Raw genomic sequence first — 19,875 nt, forward strand, 5'->3', positions numbered from 1 at the left:
CTCTCTCTCTCTCTCTCTCTCTCTCTCTCTCTCTCTCTTCACGCACAGTCGCAGTTTTCGCAACGATGAGACAAGACACGAAGGAGAACTATAGCAACCCGTATCTTCCCAGTGCCCTCCACGCCTCGCGCCAGGCTCGGGTCTGCTGCTGCGCGTCTCTGGCACCACAGCGCGACCACACAGTACCATTGGTTTGCCAACACGCCACGCACACACTAATAGCAAGGAAAATCAAGGAGGGGTAACATGTAGGAGGCATTTCTAGGCATGACTGGTGTAAACAACACCGTCATGGTAACTGTTACTCAGGTGAGTGAGCACCCCCCCTGCTCCCTGCACGCCCCACCCCCGCTCCGCCCCCGCCCTGATGAGGTTCGCATAGCCTATCTGTCTGGATCAGCACCACTGATACACGTTATCTCAGACAATGCCATGATGCTCCCGGTACAGCCCTCCGCGATAGTGTTCTCTTGGCGGCGCCCCGCGACACAGTCACCGCGGCAGCATGGGGAAGGCGGTAGCGTGGGTGGTGGCGGCGGTAGTGCTGTGCGTCGCGGGGCGGGGGGCGGGGTTTCGCCTGCTGGTGCATCCCAGCGGGCAGTGGAAAGTGCCTGAGGACACGCTGCACAACCTAACGGTGTCCCTCAGCCTCAACGCCAGCGAGGCGGAGTGGGCGCTGCAGGGCGAGGCGGGGGCTGTGGTGGAGGTGGTGGCCTTGCACCGCGACTCGTGGCGGCTGGACTGGCAGATTCGCGCGGCGCAATTCTCCCCGCAGGAGGCCGCGGAGGGCGTGAACAAGACCCTCACCTTCTCAGGCTACTACTGGGGCAGGACGCACGTGGGCCTGTTCCTCACCCGCAACGACCTGCACCTCACACCCGAGGCGCCCCCGCAGCAGGACTGGAGCCCGCACGACGCCTGGGGCGACCTGCACGTGGCCCTGGGGGATGCAAACACCACCGTGGGCGACCTGCAGCCCAACGTCAACCTCACCCTGCTCAACGAGATAGAAGTGAGTGCCCAGCCACGACCCGCCCCTCGCCATGACCATCCACACTACGCCCATCTGCCCGCACCACACTTCCCTTCACTACACCCTCTTCACCACATGTAGCCTCACCACAACTATCAACCTTCACCACACCTGTCAGCCCTCAACACACCTTCTCCTTCCAACACACACCTGCCCCACACTTCCCCTCCCCACACAACTACCTTTCCCAACACTTCCCCTCACCACAACTCCCCCACTCCCCACACACCTCCCCTCCCCATCTCTCGCCCCTTCACGACAGATCACCGTGGACCGTTCAGTGCACGTGTTCGAGACGGTGTTCATCGCCCTGGGCTCCTGCTTCTTGCTGATCAACAACATCAACATGGGGGCCCAGCTGGACCTGCGCGTCATCCGGGACGTGCTGCGGCGCCCCCTGGGTCCCATCTGCGGTTTCATCTCCCAGTTTGCCTTCATGCCGTTGGTAAGGATGTGTGTGTGTGTGTGTGTGTGTGTGTGTGTGTGTGTGTGTGTGTGTGTGTGTGTGTGTGTGTGTGTGTGTGATTCACCTACGGTCGTCTGATGTGTGTGTGTAATAATAATAATAATAATAATAATAATAATAATAATATTAATAATAATAATAATAATAATAATAATAATAATAATAATAATAATAATAATAATATTAATAATAATAATAATAATAATAATAATAATAATAATAATAATAATAATAATAATAATAAACGGTTTATTATTTAGATAGTTAACAAACAGAAAATGTACAGAGGAAGTGGGGAAATACTTAACATTATAGTGTGTGTGTGTGTGTGTGTGTGTGATCCGTCTTAGATGCCACTCACGAAGATTCTCTAGTGCTGATTTTCTCTTAAATAAACACCATTAAAAATTCTCCAGTCTGACCTAACCTAACGTAACCTAGCCATCCTAAACCCTCCAATCTGATGTAACCTAACCTAACCTTAACTTAACCTAACCTAATTTAGTGACCTATATAATTAACATTTGACACACTTAACCTATCCTAAATAGCTAACTTAATCTACTATAATCTACGAATAACTTAACCAAACCTAACGTAACTAATTACCTAACTAACATAACCTAACTAACTAGCTACCTAACTAACTTGCCCTCTTCTAACCTCAGAGAAGCATAATCTAACTTTACCTAACCTATTTTAAGTAACAAATAAATCAATCCCTCCTCAGGATTCCCCTAAGCGAAGGTGCCTCTGGCGTTTTGCCTCTGCTACTTGGGGGGACCTGAGGAGGTATTTTGCTGATTTTCCTTGGAATGACTACTGCTTCCGTGTCAGAGACCCGTCTTTGTGTGCTGAGCGCATAACAGAGGTGATAGTGTCTGGCATGGAGGCATACATTCCTCACTCTTTTTCTCGTCCTAAACCTTCTAAACCTTGGTTTAACACAGCTTGTTCTCGTGCTATACATGATAGAGAGGTGGCCCACAAAAGGTACTTAAGCCTTCCATCACCAGAATCTCATGCACTTTATATTTCTGCCCGGAACCATGCCAAGTCTGTTCTCCAACTAGCCAAAAACTCCTTCATTAACAGAAAATGTCAAAACCTTTCAAGATCTAACTCCCCTCGTGATTTCTGGCATCTAGCCAAAAATATCTCCAATAACTTTGCTTCTTCTTCTTTCCCTCCTCTACTTCAACCAGATGGCACCACTGCTATCACATCTATTTCTAAAGCTGAACTCTTTGCTCAAACCTTTGCTAAAAACTCTACCTTGGACGATTCTGGGCTTGTTCCTCCCTCTCCTCCACCCTCTGACTACTTCATGCCACCTATTAAAATTCTTCGCAATGATGTTTTCCATGCCCTCGCTGGCCTAAACCCTCGGAAGGCTTATGGACCTGATGGGGTCCCTCCTATTGTTCTCCGAAACTGTGCCTCCGTGCTTGCACCTTGCCTAGTCAAACTCTTTCAGCTCTGTCTGTCAACATCTACCTTTGCTTCTTGCTGGAAGTTTGCCTACATTCAACCTGTTCCTAAAAAGGGTGACCGTTCTAATCCCTCAAACTACCGTCCTATTGCTTTAATTTCCTGCTTATCTAAAGTTTTTGAATCTATCCTCAACAGGAAGATTCTTAAACATCTATCACTTCACAACCTTCTATCTGATCGCCAGTATGGGTTCCGTCAAGGCCGCTCTACTGGTGATCTTCTGGCTTTCCTTACTGAGTCTTGGTCATCCTCTTTTAGAGATTTTGGTGAAAGTTTTGCTGTTGCCTTGGACATATCAAAAGCCTTTGATAGAGTCTGGCACAAAGCTTTGATTTCCAAACTACCCTCCTACGGTTTCTATCCTTTTCTCTGTAACTTCATCTCAAGTTTCCTTTCTGACCGTTCTATTGCTGCTGTGGTAGACGGTAACTGTTCTTCTCCTAAATCTATTAACAGTGGTGTTCCTCAGGGTTCTGTCCTGTCACCCACTCTCTTCTTATTATTCATTAATGATCTTCTAAACCAAACTTCTTGTCCTATCCACTCCTACGCTGATGATACCACCCCGCACTTTTCCACGTCTTTTCATAGACGTCCAACCCTTCAGGAGGTAAACATATCACGCAGGGAAGCCACAGAACGCCTGACTTCTGATCTTTCTAAAATTTCTGATTGGGGCAGAGCAAACTTGGTATTGTTCAATGCCTCAAAAACTCAATTCCTCCATCTATCAACTCGACACAACCTTCCAGACAACTATCCCCTCTTCTTCAATGACACTCAACTGTCCCCCTCTTCTACACTGAACATCCTCGGTCTGTCCTTTACTTATAATCTGAGCTGGAAACTTCACATCTCATCTCTAGCTAAAACAGCTTCTATGAAGTTAGGTGTTCTGAGACGTCTCCGCCAGTTTTTCTCACCCCCCCCAGCTGCTAACTCTGTACAAGGGCCTTATCCGTCCATGTATGGAGTATGCTTCACATGTCTGGGGGGGTTCCACTCGTACTGCTCTTCTAGACAGGGTGGAATCAAAAGCTTTTCGTCTCAAGTCCTCTCCTCTAACTGACTGTCTTCAGCCTCTCTCTCACCGCCGCAATGTTGCATATCTAGCTGTCTTCTACCGCTATTTTCATGCTAACTGCTCTTCTGATCTTGCTAACTGCATGCCTCCCCTCCTTCCGCGGCCTCGCTGCACAAGACTTTCTTCTTTCTCTCACCCCTATTCTGTCCACCTCTCTAACGCAAGAGTTAATCAGTATTCTCAATCATTCATCCCTTTCTCTGGTAAACTCTGGAACTCCCTGCCTGCTTCTGTATTTCCATCTTCCTATGAATTGAATTCCTTCAAGAGGGAGGTTTCAAGACACTTATCCATCAATTTTTGACCACTGCTTTGACCCTTTTATGGGACTGGCATTTCAGTGGGCATTTTTTTATTAGATTTTTGTTGCCCTTGGCCAGTGCCCTTCCTACATAAAAAAAAAAAAAACTTAACCAAACCTAACCTAACCTAACCGAGCCGAGAAGAGCGAAGGGAAAAGAAGAGAGAAGGGGAAGGTCTGAAGAGGAGAATAAATGAAGGGGGAAAAAAAGGAAGAAAGAAGACAATAAACCTTATCTTCCCCTGCCTCCTCCTGACACTTCCCAAAATAACTCCCCATCATTATCAACTTCCACAATGTAATCCAACCTAAAGAAAAAAAAAAAAAAGAGAAGATATAAAAAGTGAGAAGGAATAAATAGCAGATAAAAACGAAAAGAACAAAGAAAAAGAACAATACACATATTTTCTTCCTCCATCTCATCCTTCCCTTCCTCCTTTCACTCCTTATCTTCTAATCTCTCCTCTTCCTCCTCCTCTCCCCTTCCCCAATCATCTTCAAAGTACTTGCTATCTCCTAAAAATAGTTTACGTCCACCTGTGCCCTCTAATCACCAATCAATCACCAATTACTCCCCCCTCCCCCCTCGCCCGTCCCCTCATGCCGCCACTGCTGCATACCTTGAGCCATTCCCCCCGACCCCCCATCCCTTACCCCTCCCCGCCAGGTGTGTGTGTGTGTGTGTGTGTGTGTGTGTGTGTGTGTGTGTGTAGGTGGGTGGAAGTGTGCTAGGATGATAAGAGGTGTATGAGTGTGTGTCTCCTCCTCCTCCTCCTCCTCCTCTTCTTCCTCCTCCACCTCTTCTTATTCTTTCTCTTCTTCGTCCTCCTGAAGGTCATATGAGTAAAAGTAAAGAAGGGGGTGGGTAATGTTGTTTCGATTACGTTTAAATGCTCTCTCTCTCTCTCTCTCTCTCTCTCTCTCTCTCTCTCTCTCTCTCTCTCTCTCTCTCTGCAATCCTCTTCCATTACTTCTCTCTCCTTTCCTTCCTCTTCCTTCTCCTTATCCTTCTTCTATCCTCTCTTTCATCTTCCTTATCCTTCTTCCCTTTACTCTCACCAATCCTTCCCTTCTCTCTCTCTGCTTCTCTTACTTCTCCCTCTCCATACCATTCCTTTTATCATCTTTCACTCTCTGTATTCTTCATTCTTCTCCCTTTTCGATTCCCTCTACCCTCTCCCTCTCACTTCTCCCTACCTCCCTCCTTCAGTCAACTTTCGCGATGGGTTACTTCTTCTTCACGGACCCGCTTTACCGCCTGGGCATCTTTACGCTAGGCTGCAGTCCCGGGGGCATGATGTCTAACTTCTGGACACTCATGTTTGGTGGGGACATCAACCTCTCTATCACCATGACCGCCGTGTCAACCGTGGCTGCAATGGGTAAGTCCCCCCATTGATTGTATATGGATGAGAGCTTCCGTTTTCTTTTTGCTTGCGTTTTCTGACTATGTGTGTGTGTGTGTGTGTGTGTGTGTGTGTGTGTGTGATCATTTTCTTTGGTTGGGTCTTAGGTGTTTGTTAATTCATCTCTTATTTTCTGTTGCTTCTCGTCTTTCTATTTATTTATTCATTTTATTTTTTGTTCTGCGAGTCTTCTGTTTTTTTTTTTCTTTTCTTTGATTTGATTTATTTTGATTTTTTTTTTTTTGGGGGGAAGGGCAGTGTGGTGTAGGGGAGGGAGGGGATCAGATGTGTTTTGAGTTTTTGTTGTTGTTGTTGTTGTTGTTGTTGTTGTTGTGCGGTTTTGAAGTTCTTTATCTGATATTTTTCAGTTTTTGTTGTGTGTGTGTGTGTGTGTGTGTGTGTGTGTGTGTGTGTTTAGGAGTGTGGATCGTATTTTCTATTTTTATCGGATATATATATATATATATATATATATATATATATATATATATATATATATATATATATATATATATATATATATATATATATATATATATATATATATATATATATATATATATATATATATATTTTTTTTTTTTTTTAACTCTCTTCCTCTTCTCAATGCTTGTTGTTGTTATTGTTGTTGTTGTTGTTGTTGTTGTTGTTGTTGTTGTTGTTATCACAGCTGCTTCCCGTTGCTTTCATTATTTTTTTTTTGATGTGGTTGCTATATTTTTGTTACTACTACTACTACTACTACTACTACTATTTGCTTTGACGAACTGTTGTTATTTTTTTCTTATTAATCTTCTTTCCCCCCCTTTTTTTTCTTTCGTAAGTTTTGTTCCCTCCGTGGAGTATATATTTTTTCTCCGCTCTATATCTTTTACCTGTCAGTTACATTGAATTTATTTTCTATTCTGACGCATTATCATCATTATTTTTCTCTTTCCAGTGAATATTATTTTATGTACGTTTGTTTCCGCCTTACAGTTATTTTTACGTAACTTTCCTGTTTGTTTGTTTGTTTTAATTGTTTTTTGTTGTGATGTGTCTCCGTGCAAGTGTGAGCCGGGCGTTATCTGAGAGATGTGTGTGATAAGACTTTAAGGACATCTCTTTTGACATCTCTCTCTCTCTCTCTCTCTCTCTCTCTCTCTCTCTCTCTCTCTCTCTCTCTCTCACACACACACACACACACAACATAGCCAGGCAGTTGCTAGTTGCTCTATTTATTTATCTATTTATTTATTTATCTGTTCATTTATTTGTTAATTTTACTTGCTTATTTTTATTTACTTTTTACATGCTAACACACAAATGCTCCAGAGAGAGAGAGAGAGAGAGAGAGAGAGAGAGAGAGAGAGAGAGAGAGAGAGAGAGAGAGAGAGAGAGAGAGAGAGAGAGAGACTTTTCACAATGATTACCTCAAAAATAAATAAATAAATAAATAACGCAATAAGTCTCCACAGGATCACACCAACGCTACTCTAATCTTTCTTAATCTATAAAAAAAGGAAAACCCATTTAAAGCCTCCCTATAAACTCCCTCACTTTAAACTTAATAACACACACACACACACACACACACCGCGTAGTGTAGTGGTGTTAGCACGCTCGACTCTTAAGGCCCGCGTTCGAATCCCGGGCGCGTCAACGCAAAATGGGCGAGCCTCTTAATGTGTAGCACCTGTTCACCTAGCAGCAAGTAGGTACGGGATGTAACCTGAGGGGTTGTGACCTCGCTGTCCCGGTGTGTAGTGTCAGTGGTCTCAGTCCTGCCCAAAAATCGGTCACTATGAGCTTTGAGCTCTTTCCGTAGGGGAACGGCTGGCTGAGTGACCAGCAGACGACCGTAGGTGAATCACACACCTCTAACACTCACTCCATTTTCCACCTCAACCATCCACCCACAACACCACGCCACCTACAGTATGCATACACCACAATACCACATTTCTACACAGTTACTTTCGCTACGTTCTTCACCATGTGGACCAGTCTTGTTGTCGTGATGCTGTCTAGATGCAAAATGCAATATCTCTCACAAGCACCACTCGTTTCATCATACTGTTACCGCCACCAGTGGTGCTGGCGGTCATGGAAGTAACGATGGAAGAAATAGGTGTAAAGACAAGACAAATATGTATGCTAAATAACATGTTCTGTGTTACGAAAGTTAAAGTGAACTAGTATATTAAGTTCTGGTGCTATGAAAGTTAAGTAAATGAGAAATGTAATGAAACTGAGAATGAGAGTGGTGAAGATGTAAGGTGTGGCTACACTGTGGTAGTGAGGCTCGTGATTACTGGGAGAAGCGTCACGCGTGGACGCAGCAGTAAAGCGAGATGAGGAGGGACGGTGACATGTGGGAGGGGAGAACTATCGCTGACCTAAGGGTAAGACGTGCAGGCGTGAGGCGCCGAGGGCCAGCAGGGACGAAGCCCGGAGGGACAGATCCCTTTGTACCGCCACCGCGTTCCTGTGTGACTACTTCAGGCAAGATCAGACCACTACAATATACAATAAGCAGGTGTTGCTTGGTGACAGGCCTCCTAAAGACACCAAACACGTGAGTTCCACATCTGTATTACGAGGGGTCGACTGCCCTAATTGTCATACTGCGTGGTTAGTGATGCGTTAGGTTGATACAGTACTCAGTGGTTAGCAGTGCTACGCACGTCTTGTGTTTATTTTGCATGTCTTCAGGTTTGACTGAATGCAATAAACGATTCGCGTCACCGTGCGGGTCTAAAATCCTTTAGCTGCCTTCAGGCAGCTACAGTACCCAGCATCCCTCCTTTCCCTCCTTCAGGTATTTAAGTATGAGGCGCACGGGAAGGCTGAGGCAGACGAGATCCTCTGGTGGGTAAGAAGCAAGAGAGTACTACGAGTTTTTACATTCCTATTCACGTTTTTATCTTATCTCGAGTACGTTCAACAGGGTCTGGTGGAAGTTACTGGGATTCTCAAGGATGTTTTCATGATTACAGTGATTGTTTAACAAGTTCACTCTTAATAGTGAAGGTTATTGCTGTTCTCAAGGGTGTTTTCATAATTATAGTGATAGTTTAATGAGTACTATGTTTCTTTAACAGCTTTAGTGGAAATTAGTGGGGTTTTCAAGGATATGTTCGAGATTACAATGATAGTTAATAAGTACACTGTTCGCTTTTAATAGATTGTAGTGAATGTTACTGGGCTTCTCAATGGTGTTTTCAAGATTAGTGATAATTTAACAAACTAATAATCTTTACAGCTTTTGAAAAATAATTCTTATGAGAGACTAATGCGTTCAAGGATACGTGCCAAGAACCAACTCAAGCATGATAAAGTTCAATTTAAAAGAGACCCGACCTAACCAAACCAAACCAAACCTAGCTAAACCAAATGAAACCCAACCAAACCTTCCCAAACCAACAAACCAACAACCAAACCAAACTAAACCGAATCTTCCCAACCCAACCTAACCTAACCTAACCCAACCAAACTTTCCCTTCCCTTCCCTTCCCTAACCTAACCTCACTTACAGGAATGATGCCTTTCTGGATGTTTACCCTGGGGCAGAAGCTTACCCAAGGGGCGTCCATGCAGGTGCCCTACGGTAACCTGGTGATTTCGCTTATCAGCCTCACGGTGCCTATTGGGATGGGTGTGGGCCTGAGGGCGTGGAGGCCGAAGTGGGCGGACAAGGGCGCGAAGATAATCAAACCCTTTACTCTGGTGGTGATTCTGCTCTTCATGTCGGTGAGTGGGGGGGGTGGGGGTGAGGGGGGATGGGTCTGGTTTAGGGTGGTGGTAAAAAAAAAAAAAAGTGTTGGGTGGGGATATGGGTGGGGAGTGGTGATTGGCTGGGTGAGTGAGTGAGTGATTGATTAGTTGATTGACTAACTGACTGACTGACTGACTGGATATGTGAATAAATGACTGATTGGTTGGATGATTGGATGAATGACTGACTAATCGCTTGGCTGATTGACTGACTGATTGATTAACCGACTAACTGACTGACAGGCCGATTCATTACTGGCTGATTGAATGATTGATTCAGTGATCGGATGAATAACACAGTCACTAATTTAATACTCAACATACAACTACTGACTGTATGAGGTAAAAAAAAATCCTTGTAATAGTGAACAGATTAACAGTATAAAGTTTATTTTATTTAAGAAACAACTAATGACTGAAAAAAATTCTTGTAGATCTGAATGAATTACCAGCAGCATTTTTTATTCATACATTTATTTATACATTTATTTATGTAACTAGCTTATTTTTTAATTTTTCATCCTCTCCAGAGATGTAAATGGAACAACAGCGGCAAGTTTTATTTATCTGTCATTTTATTCATTATTTACTTGTTTTTACTTATTCATTGATTATCCTTTCCCCCCCGGCAGTTCTGGTTCTACAGCTCGTACAAGGTGTTCGCCATGATGAACTGGCAGATGGCCGTGGCGGGCTTCCTGGTGGCGGGCCTGGGCTTCGGGCTGGGCGCCACCCTCGCCATGGCCTTCTGTCTGCCAAGGACGCAGGTCATTGCCATATCCATCGAGACGGCCTTCCAAAATGGCGGTGTGGTCTTCATCTTGCTCAAACTCTCCCTCCCCAGCCCCGACAGGTGAGGACAAGGGTGAAAGTGTGCGCCCCGACAGGTGAGGGCAAGGTTGAGTGTGTGCCCCGACAGATGAGAATGTGTGCCCCGACAGGTGAGTGTGCGCCCCGACAGGTGAGTGTGTGCCCTGACAGGTGAGTGTATGCCCCGACACAAGTGAGTGTGTGCCCCCCGACAGGTGAGAGTGTGCGCCCCGACAGGTAAGAGTGTGCGCCCTGACAGGTGAGAGTGTGTGCCGTGACAGGTGAGTGTATGCCCCGACAGGTGAGTGTGCGCCTCGACTGGTGAGAGTGTGTGCCCCCTGACAGGTGAAGTCATAATTCCTGCAAGTGAGGTGACTCTGGGAACATTGGTAAGGTGATGTGCAAATGAAGGTCCTGAGAGTCTGCTAGGTGAGAGGTGAGAGGAGACGATTTCGCCAGCTTGTTAGAGCTGAGAATTAATAAAAGTCCCGACAGGTGAGGTCAGGTTAGGTGACCCACAGAGGTAATTTATTATCCTGAAAGATGAGGTTAGGTTACATTAGAACATAAGAATACGAGAAAATAAGGGAAGCGTCAAGAAGCCGTCAGGCATACACGTGGCAGTCCCTGCATGAAACATTTCCACTATCATCACCATCCATAAATTTATCTCATTTTCTTTTAAAGCTCCCTAATGACTCAGCACTAACGACCTGATTACTGAGTCTATTCCATCCATTTACCACTCTATTTGCAAACCAATTCCTTCCTATCTCTTTTTTTAAATCTACTTTATCAAACTTGAACCTCGTTACTTCTCGTCCTATCCTGATTATTGACCCATGTAAATTTAAAAGTTTCATCCTCATCTCCTGTATCTTTTAAGGCTGGTGAACTCAAAAGTTTAATGATTATCCTGACAGATGTGAGACTACTTTAGGTGATCCAAAAAGATAAGTGCAGGTTGCGATAAGTGAGACTAAGTTACATTAAGTTAGGTGAATTAGCGAGTCTTGATCTTAAGACAGATGAGGTGAGGCTACGATTAGATGACTCCAACAGGTAAGAAGTGATGGACGCGACAGGTGAGGTTAGGTTCGATTACGTCGGTTAGATTAGGTTTTAGGTGACTCCGGGAGGTAATTGATTGTCGCGACAGGTGAGGCGAGGATAATCAGGTGGCCCGGAGACGTGGTGAAGAGAGAAGCCACGTGGTGACAAGCGCTGGAGTGCCTCTTGAAGATACACGCAATGAAATGAAACAAAATAGAACAGGCAGGTGACAGCGTGTGTCTCTGAAAGGGAAATGCTGTGTGTCGTGATAGAAGAAGAAGAAGAAGAAGAAGAAGAAGAAGAAGAAGAAGAAAAGAATATGATGATGACAATGAAAAAAGATGAAAAGAAGAGAATAGTAATAACAATAGTACCATAATAATAATAATAATAATAATAATAATAATAATAATAATAATAATAATAAGAAGAAGAAGAAGAAGAAGAAGAAGAAGAAGAAGAAGAAGAAGAAGAAGAAGAAGAAGAAGAAGAAGAAGAAGAAGAAGAAGAAGAAGAAGAAGAAGAAGAAGAAGAAGAAGAAGAAGAAGAAGAAGAAGAAGAAGAAGAAGAAGAAGAAGAAGAAGAAGAAGAAGAAGAAGAAGAAGAAGAAGAAGAAGATTAACAACAAAAACAACAACAACAACAACAACAAGATGATGATGATAATGATGATGATTATGATGATGATGATGATTAACAACAACAACAACAACAACAACAACAACAACAATGATAAGACAAGAAAAGGAGAGAAAAATCCATGAGTGTAGACGATTATTCTCATCTTCCTATCAAAAGCTCCATTCCTGCACTGATAAAATTGAAATTACTCTTCTATAATGTTCTTTTCATTAATTCAACTATTTTTCTTTGTTTTCGTATTAACATATAACACTGCATTCACTAATCTATTCATACTTGTCTTCGTATACTTATTCAACCTCACAATCTTTCGTTGTTTTACATGTCTTTTTCCTTCTCTTCTACATAGGCTTACCTAACGTCACACTCATTATTTAATTCATCTTTATCTTCTCTACACTCTTACATAATTTCATTCGTTATCATATCTCATTAACTCACATATCTCTCTCTTCCTCTTATCTTTATCTAATCTCATATTTAATCATGAATTAATTTCTCTCTGTCCTCTTTGTATTCATATCTAACCTCTTATTCATTTATTTATTTCTATTTGCGTTCTTCTAACATCTTCGCATTCTTATCTAAATGGCAATTAAGTGGCATAAGGACCATAACAGGGATACTGTAAACTAAATCATTAGGGTTAGTCATCAGGGTAGAAGTAAAGGGTTCAAACTCAATAAAGTTTGATAGAAAATAAGAAAACCTGTTCTCGAATAGGATGGCAGATGACTGAAATGGACTCCGTAATCAGGTTGTTAGTGCAGAATCAATAGGAAGATTTTAAAAGGAGATTAGATAGATTTATGGATTGGAATAATGAGTGGATATGGTTAAGAATGTTTTATACAGGGACTGCCACGTCTAGGTCTGATGACTTCTTGTAGTTTCCCTTATGTTCTTATCTCCATTTTGACGTTTTCTTTTCCTCGTCCATACAATTGGCGCTTTTTTTTTTTTTTCTTATGTTCTTATTTTTATTAGATCTCCGTTTTTCTCTCTGCCAGCAAATGTTCTGCGTTATTACTTCTATTAGATTTTCGTCTTCTCTCCAGCAAATGTTCTCATGTTCACATGTATGTTCTTACATCTATTTTTTTTTTCTTTGTAGGAGGGACACTGGCCAAGGACAAAAAAAAAAAAAAAAAAAAAAAAAAAACCCACAGAGATGCCAGTCCCATAAAAGAGTCCAAAGCGGTAGTCAAAAATTTAAAACTCCCTCTGGATGGAATTCAAGTCATAAGAAGGTGGAAATACAGAACCAGCCAGGGAGTTCCAGAGTTTACCAGAGAAAGGGATGAATGACTGAGAATACTGGCATTAGAGAGATGGACAGAATAGGGGTGAGAGAAAGAAGAAAGTCTTGTGCAGCGAGGCTGCGGGAGGAGGGGAGGCATGCAGTTAGCAAGATCAGAAGAGCAGTTAGTATAAAAATAGCGGTAGAATACACCCAGAGATGCAACACTGCGGCGATGAGAGAGAGGCTGAAGACAGTCAGTTAGAGAAGAGTAGTTGATGAGACGAAAAGCTTTTGATTCCACCAAGTCTAAAAGAGCAGTATGAGCGGAACCCCCCAGACATGTGAAGCATACTCCATACATGGACGGATAAGGCCCTTGTACAGAGTTAGCAGCTGGGAGGGTGAGAAAAACTGGCGGACACGTCTCAGAACACCTAACTTCATAGAAGCTGTTTTAGCTAGAGATGAGATGTGAAGTTTCCAGTTCAGATTATAAGTAAGGGACAAACTGAGGATGTTCAGTGTAGAAGAGGGGGACAGTTGAGTGTCATTGAAGAAGAGGGGATAGTTGTCTGGAAGGTTGTGTCGAGTTGATAGATGGAGGAATTGAGTTTTTGAGGCACTGAACAATACCAAGTTTACTCTGCCGCAATCAGAAATTTTAGAAAAATCAGAAGTCAGCGTTCTGTGGCTTCCCTGCGTGAAGGAGAAGAACAGTGACCGTCTACCACAGCAGTAATAGAACGGTCAGAAAGGAAACTTGAGATGAAGTTACAGAGAGAAAGATAGAAGCCATAGGAGGGTAGTTTGGAAATCAAAGCTTTGTGCCAGACTCTATCAAAAGCTTTTGATATGTCCAAGGCAACAGCAAAACTTTCACCAAAATCTCTAAAAGAGGATGACCAAGACTCAGTAAGGAAAGCCAGAAGATCACCAGTAGAGCGGCCTTGACGGAACCCATACTGGCGATCAGACAGAAGGTTGTGAAGTGATAGATGTTTAAGAATCTTCCTGTAGAGGACAGATTCAAAAACTTTAGATAGGCAGGAAATTAAAGCAATAGGACGGTAGTCTGAGGGATTAGAACGGTCACCCTTTTTAGGAACAGGCTGAATGTAGGCAAACTTCCAGCAAGAAGGAAAGGTAGATGTTGACAGAGTTGAAAGAGTTTGACCAGGCAAGAGTGCAAGCACGGAGGCACAGTTTCGGAGAACAATAGGAGGGACCCCATCAGATCCACAAGCCTTCTGAGGGTTTAGGCCAGCGAGGGCATGGAAAACATCACTGCGAAGAATTTTAATAGGTAGCATGAAGTAGTCAGAGAGTGGAGGAAAAAGAGGAACAAGCCCTGAATCATCCAAGGTAGAGTTTTTAGCAAAGGTTTGAGCGAAGAGTTCAGCTTTAGAGGTAGTTGTGATAGCAGTGGTGCCATCTGGTTAAAATAAAGGAGGGAAAGAAGATGCAAAGTTATTGGAGATATTTTTTTGGCTAGATGCCAGAAGTCACGAGGGAAGTTAGATCTTGAAAGATTTTAGCACTTCCTATTAATGAAGGAATTTTTGGCTAGTTGGAGAACAGATTTGGCATGGTTCAGGGCAAAAACATAAAGTGCATGAGATTCTGGTGATGGAAGGCTTAAGTACCTTTTGTGGGCCACCTCTCAATCATGTATAGCATGTTTTTCACCCCCATCAATATTTTCATTTCTTCTTGATCTTCGTTTTGTCTCAAGTTGCCTGAAGGCCCTCCAGCGTTGTTCTTATGTTGTCATGTCTGTTTGATGTCCATTTTCTCTCCTCCAGCAATGTTCTCATACTCTTAATTCTATATGGTCTTCGTTTTCTTTCCTCCAGTATGTTCTTATTTCTATTTGATCTTCGTTCTGTCTCCAGTTCCTGAAAGGCTCCTCTAACAATGTTTCTATGTTTTCATGTTCTTATCTCTACTTTGCTTTGTTTTCTCTATTACGACAATGGTCTCATTTTAAATTGGTCTTCGTTTTGTCTCCAGTGACTTAGAGGCCCTTCCAGTGACGTCATCATGCTCATGTTCAATTTGCTCTTGTTTTCTTTCATATAAAAGTGTTCTTAGATATCTGTTTTCTTTCCTCCAGCAATATTTCTATCTTTACTTAGTCTTCATTTTCTCTTCCCGCAGTGACCTAGCGGCGCTTCCAGCAATGGCCACAATGCTCCAGATAGGGCCGCCCATGATCCTCTTCTACGCAGTGCTTACACTCCTGCGACGCTACTGCGGCTGCTGCCCTGTCAAGGTGGACCAGGAGAAGGCGGTCCCGGCGGATGAGAAGCACATGGAGGCGGCGGAGAGCGAGAGAGATCCAGGCGTTTCTCTCCAAGTCAGACAAGAATATTTTCACGGACTCCGTCATTAAGGAAAACGAGAAGCAGTACGGTCTGGTGCTGCAAGGGATGACTAAGTTAAAACTGGCGAGTGACATGAAGGAAACGAATATAATACGAGTATAGCAAAGTGTTCTCTTTTTGTGTGTGTTTGTGTTTTCTTCATGTAGACGCAGATAGACAGATAGATAGATACAGATAGATAAATAGATAGATAGATAGATAGATAGATAGATAGATAAATAGATAGATAGATAGAGAGAGAGAGAGAGGAGAGAGAGAGAGAGGAGAGAGAGAGAGAGAGAGAGAGAGAGAGAGAGAGAGAGAGAGAGAGAGAGAGAGAGAGAGAGAGAAATAGATAGATAGATAGATAGATAGATAGATAGAGAGAGAGAGAGAGAGAGAGAGAGAGAGAGAGAGAGAGAGAGAGAGAGAGAGAGAGAGAGAGAGAGAGAGAGAGAGAGAGAGAAACTAAAACTACATAGAAAGACGGAAAGAAAAAAAAGTGACCAATAACCAAGAGACAGACAGAAGGATAGACATGGAGACAAACAGACATACAGACAAGAAAGAATGACGCACAGTATCTGCCAAGTTACCGTGAACAGGTGTGAACTAATTAAGGTTACGTACAACGCTCATCTTTATTAAGACAAATAAATAAATAAATAATAATAATAATAATAATAATAAATAAAATAATAATAATAAATTAATAGTTTTTCTTTTCCATCTTCATATTTTATTCTTCCTTCTACAGTGTTTTTTTTTTCATAAACTATCACTCGAATGAAAGGGAAAAGGGGGAAACAAACTGCGGTAGTAGTTGCAATAGTAGTAGTAGTAGTAGTAGTAGTACGGATGTGGATCTGTAGACACACACACACACACACACACACACACACACACACACACACACACGAGAAAAAGACAGGGTTACTAACGAGATACCTTTTTGTGTAACTCTCTCTCTCTCTCTCTCTCTCTCTCTCCTCTCTCTCTCTCTCTCTCTCTCTCTCTCTCTCTCTCTCTCAACTACAACAACAACAACATTAACAACAACAACATCAACAGCAACAACAAAACCAATAATGAAGAAAAGTCGACACTTGTTCCATTAAAAATAATAAAAAAAAATAATAATATAACACAAAATAGCACCTAAATAAAAAAAAGAAGAACCAGAGTTGAGTTATAACCGCAGGAGAGAGAGAGAGAGAGAGAGAGAGAGAGAGAGAGAGAGAGAGAGAGAGAGAGAGAGAGAGAGAGAGAGAGAATGTGTATCTGCTCCTATCTGTTTCATTACCCACCTGGCTTGATACGAGAGCTGAGTTGAATCGCTTAAAAACATCCCGTCACATGATAACATCCCCACGCATCCTCTCATCCTCTCTCTCTCTCTCTCTCTCTCTCTCTCTCTCTCTCTCTCTCTCTCTCTCTCTCTCTCTCTCTCTCTCTCTCTCTCTCTCTCTGATAAAACCCTTACGTATATAAATAATTACCTAACATCCTCTACCTATCATCACTGAGAGAGAGAGAGAGAGAGAGAGAGAGAGAGAGAGAGAGAGAGAGAGAGAGAGAGAGAGAGAGAGAGAGAGAGAGAGAGAGAGAGAGAGAGAGAGAGAGAGAGAGAGAGAGAGAGAGAGAGAGAGAGAGAGAGAGAGAGAGAGAGAGAGATTTGATTTGATAAATTTATTGCGCCCCAGTGGCGTCAAACAAAGTACATAATTAAGTACAAAATAGAAGCGTGTCACACAGGACACAGTGGAACCTATAGAACACACACACACACACACACACACACACACACACACACACACACACACACACAATATCAAAATAGAAAAAAAATGTACGATTAATAGCCACCAAAATATTGATATCTCATCAGTATCAAGTCCAAATGATCATCTTGTAGGAGATATTTACATACAGAAATCAGATCCTGGTCCTGCGGCAATAAGTTTCTCAGTGCAGGGCAGGCGAGACAATAATGTTGGAGAGTGTTGGCATTGACGAGGTGACACAGTCTGCAGGTGGAGAAGTGAGGCATATCCTCAGCCTGGGAGATTTGCCATATTGGTCGGTAACCTAACCGAAGCCTTGCACTCACCACATTGTGTCTTCGCACCATGAGTCCGTGGCGACGATATTTATGTGGGACATCAATGAAACTATCATAGTGTTGGATAGAACCACTGTTAGCACGCTCGGCGTCCCTACGAGTCACTGTCAGGGCGTGTATGGCAGAGAACAAGGTGTGCTTATAACACCGGAACGAGATTGGGGCACGCACAGCAGGCAAATCGAGAGTACACGCAGCCTTTGCATGACCGTCCACAATGTCATTACCTGCGAGGCCCACGTGAGATGGCACCCATAAAAAGGACACAACCAAGGAATTACCACTAGCATTGGCCAACCGACACAATATATCCTGCACGACATGATCATAGGTAGGTCTTGAAGAGAAAAGGGCGAGAAGAGCAGACTTGGAGTCGCAGATAATCACCCCATTCAGTCGCCGCTCAGTAAGGAGCGTGACAGCATCCAACAGACCATTCAGCTCACAGTAGGTAGAACTTGAGAAGTCTGGTAAGCGACGGCCAATCCACCCATCCACCCCCGGCGGCTCCACAGTGGGGGAAAACACGACGCACACAGCACTCCAGTCCACCAGCAAGGACCCATCAACATAGAGGTGATGTGCTGAGGGAACCGAGGCAGACACGCTGACGATGGTCTCCGGGCCCAACTGTTTCTCAAGTAGGGGATGGGCCGCTTTAGACGTGGGAGTGAAGGAGACGGTTGTGAGAGGTACTCGCCAGGGTGGCAAACCAGGGGCAACCTCAGCAGCAGGAACATCAATGGCCAGCCTCCGGAAGTCCGCACACACCATGCGGATAATATTGCATCCACCCGTCCGAAGCAGAGGCATGGGCAAATCGGGGTTGAGTGCCGCTGAGAGAGAGAGAGAGAGAGAGAGAGAGAGAGAGAGAGAGAGAGAGAGAGAGAGAGAGAGAGAGAGAGAGAGAGAGAGAGAGAGAGAGAGAGAGAGAGAGAGAGAGAGAGAGAGAGAGAGAGAGAGAGAGAGAGAGAGAGAGAGAGACTATACATAAAATAAGGATTAAGAACATCAAGGTGAACAAGGGTAATGATAACAGGGAGAAGAGAAGCCAAACACGTACAGTATTATCACAAAATTGAAAATATTACAATTTGCCCATATAAACGTCTGGGTATAGATATCGTGAAGAATACGAATTATAAGATGACTGAATAATAATATAAGTAACAGGAAGTAGAAAAGAGAGACATATACGGTATTGTCACGAGATTGAAGGTATTATAGTTAAAAAGGATAAATATAATGCCAGACCTAGATATCACGAATTAGAAGAAAAAAATAATAAGACTAAGAATTATACGAGTAACATGAAGAAAAGAGAAACATGTCGGGGATCCTATAATAAGCCAGGCACCAGGATACATATAAGGTTAGGTATCACGAATAATAAAAAATAATAAGACTAGGAATAATAATAAGAATAGGAAGAAAATGGATAAGTTCCCCCTGAAACATCATGAAACCAAATGCATTACGACAGGCCAGAAATCACATGACAGCCAAAAAATATTGCCATGTTACTACCACTACGACACTACAGAAGTTCGTGATAAAAAATAATAAATAAATAAATAAATAAATAAATAAAACGTATAGTAAGAAAATCAAGAGGGAATTATCAAAAGAAAACTCATGAGTGCCCCCTGCAACATCACACGTCAGGAATCACATGACAGCCAAGGGATACAGTTGCTGCCACCACTACATACACTGCAGAGGCTTCTAATAAAAAGTCACATATTGTAACAAAATCAAAGACAATAATAAGAAGGAAGGAGAAGAATACAAGAAAAAATACAAGATACAGTAGCAAAATCAAGGGGAGAAGGAAGTGGAAGGAAGCATGAAAAATACAAGAACGTGTAATAATGACTAAAACAAAGGGAATAATAAGAAGGAAGGGATCATGGTATATCCGAAGGAAGGAGAATGCAATGAAAAATAAAAGAATACAAGAAACGAAGAAAGAAATTAGTGGGCCATGGTTATTTCAGTAATACCCGAAGGAAAAAAGGAGAATACAAAGAAAAATACAAGGACACCAAGACAAATCAGTGAGCTATGTTTATTTCAGTAGTCCCCAAAGGAAAAAGAAGAAG

General features: G+C 42.9%; 1 protein-coding gene and 1 long non-coding RNA gene across 2 annotated transcripts in view; one reads left to right on the top strand and one right to left on the bottom strand.

Annotated features, from left to right (window-relative positions):
• LOC135104876 (uncharacterized) overlaps positions 1-19,875 on the bottom strand; it is a 106,402-nt gene that overhangs the window by 8,566 nt on the left and 77,961 nt on the right. The window lies entirely within an intron of this gene.
• LOC135104873 (ileal sodium/bile acid cotransporter-like) lies at positions 119-15,790 on the top strand. The gene is made up of 6 exons (XM_064012590.1): positions 119-1,012; positions 1,296-1,478; positions 5,589-5,760; positions 9,302-9,516; positions 10,173-10,393; positions 15,446-15,790. The coding sequence occupies exons 1-6, from the start codon at positions 506-508 to the stop codon at positions 15,678-15,680; spliced, it is 1,533 nt and encodes a 510-aa protein (XP_063868660.1). The 5' UTR covers positions 119-505; the 3' UTR covers positions 15,681-15,790.

This window comes from Scylla paramamosain, chromosome 11 (genome assembly GCF_035594125.1).
Source record: "Scylla paramamosain isolate STU-SP2022 chromosome 11, ASM3559412v1, whole genome shotgun sequence".
Taxonomy (NCBI): Eukaryota; Metazoa; Arthropoda; class Malacostraca; order Decapoda; family Portunidae; genus Scylla; species Scylla paramamosain.

Excerpts from the sequence above, each read along its gene's own strand:
- LOC135104873 (XM_064012590.1), top strand. The coding sequence starts at position 506 with ATGGGGAAGGCGGTAGCGTGGGTGGTGGCGGCGGTAGTGCTGTGCGTC. Across the intron at positions 5,761-9,301 it reads GTCAACCGTGGCTGCAATGG|GAATGATGCCTTTCTGGATG; the intron begins GTAAGTCCCCCC and ends CCTCACTTACAG. Across the intron at positions 9,517-10,172 it reads TGATTCTGCTCTTCATGTCG|TTCTGGTTCTACAGCTCGTA; the intron begins GTGAGTGGGGGG and ends CCCCCCCGGCAG.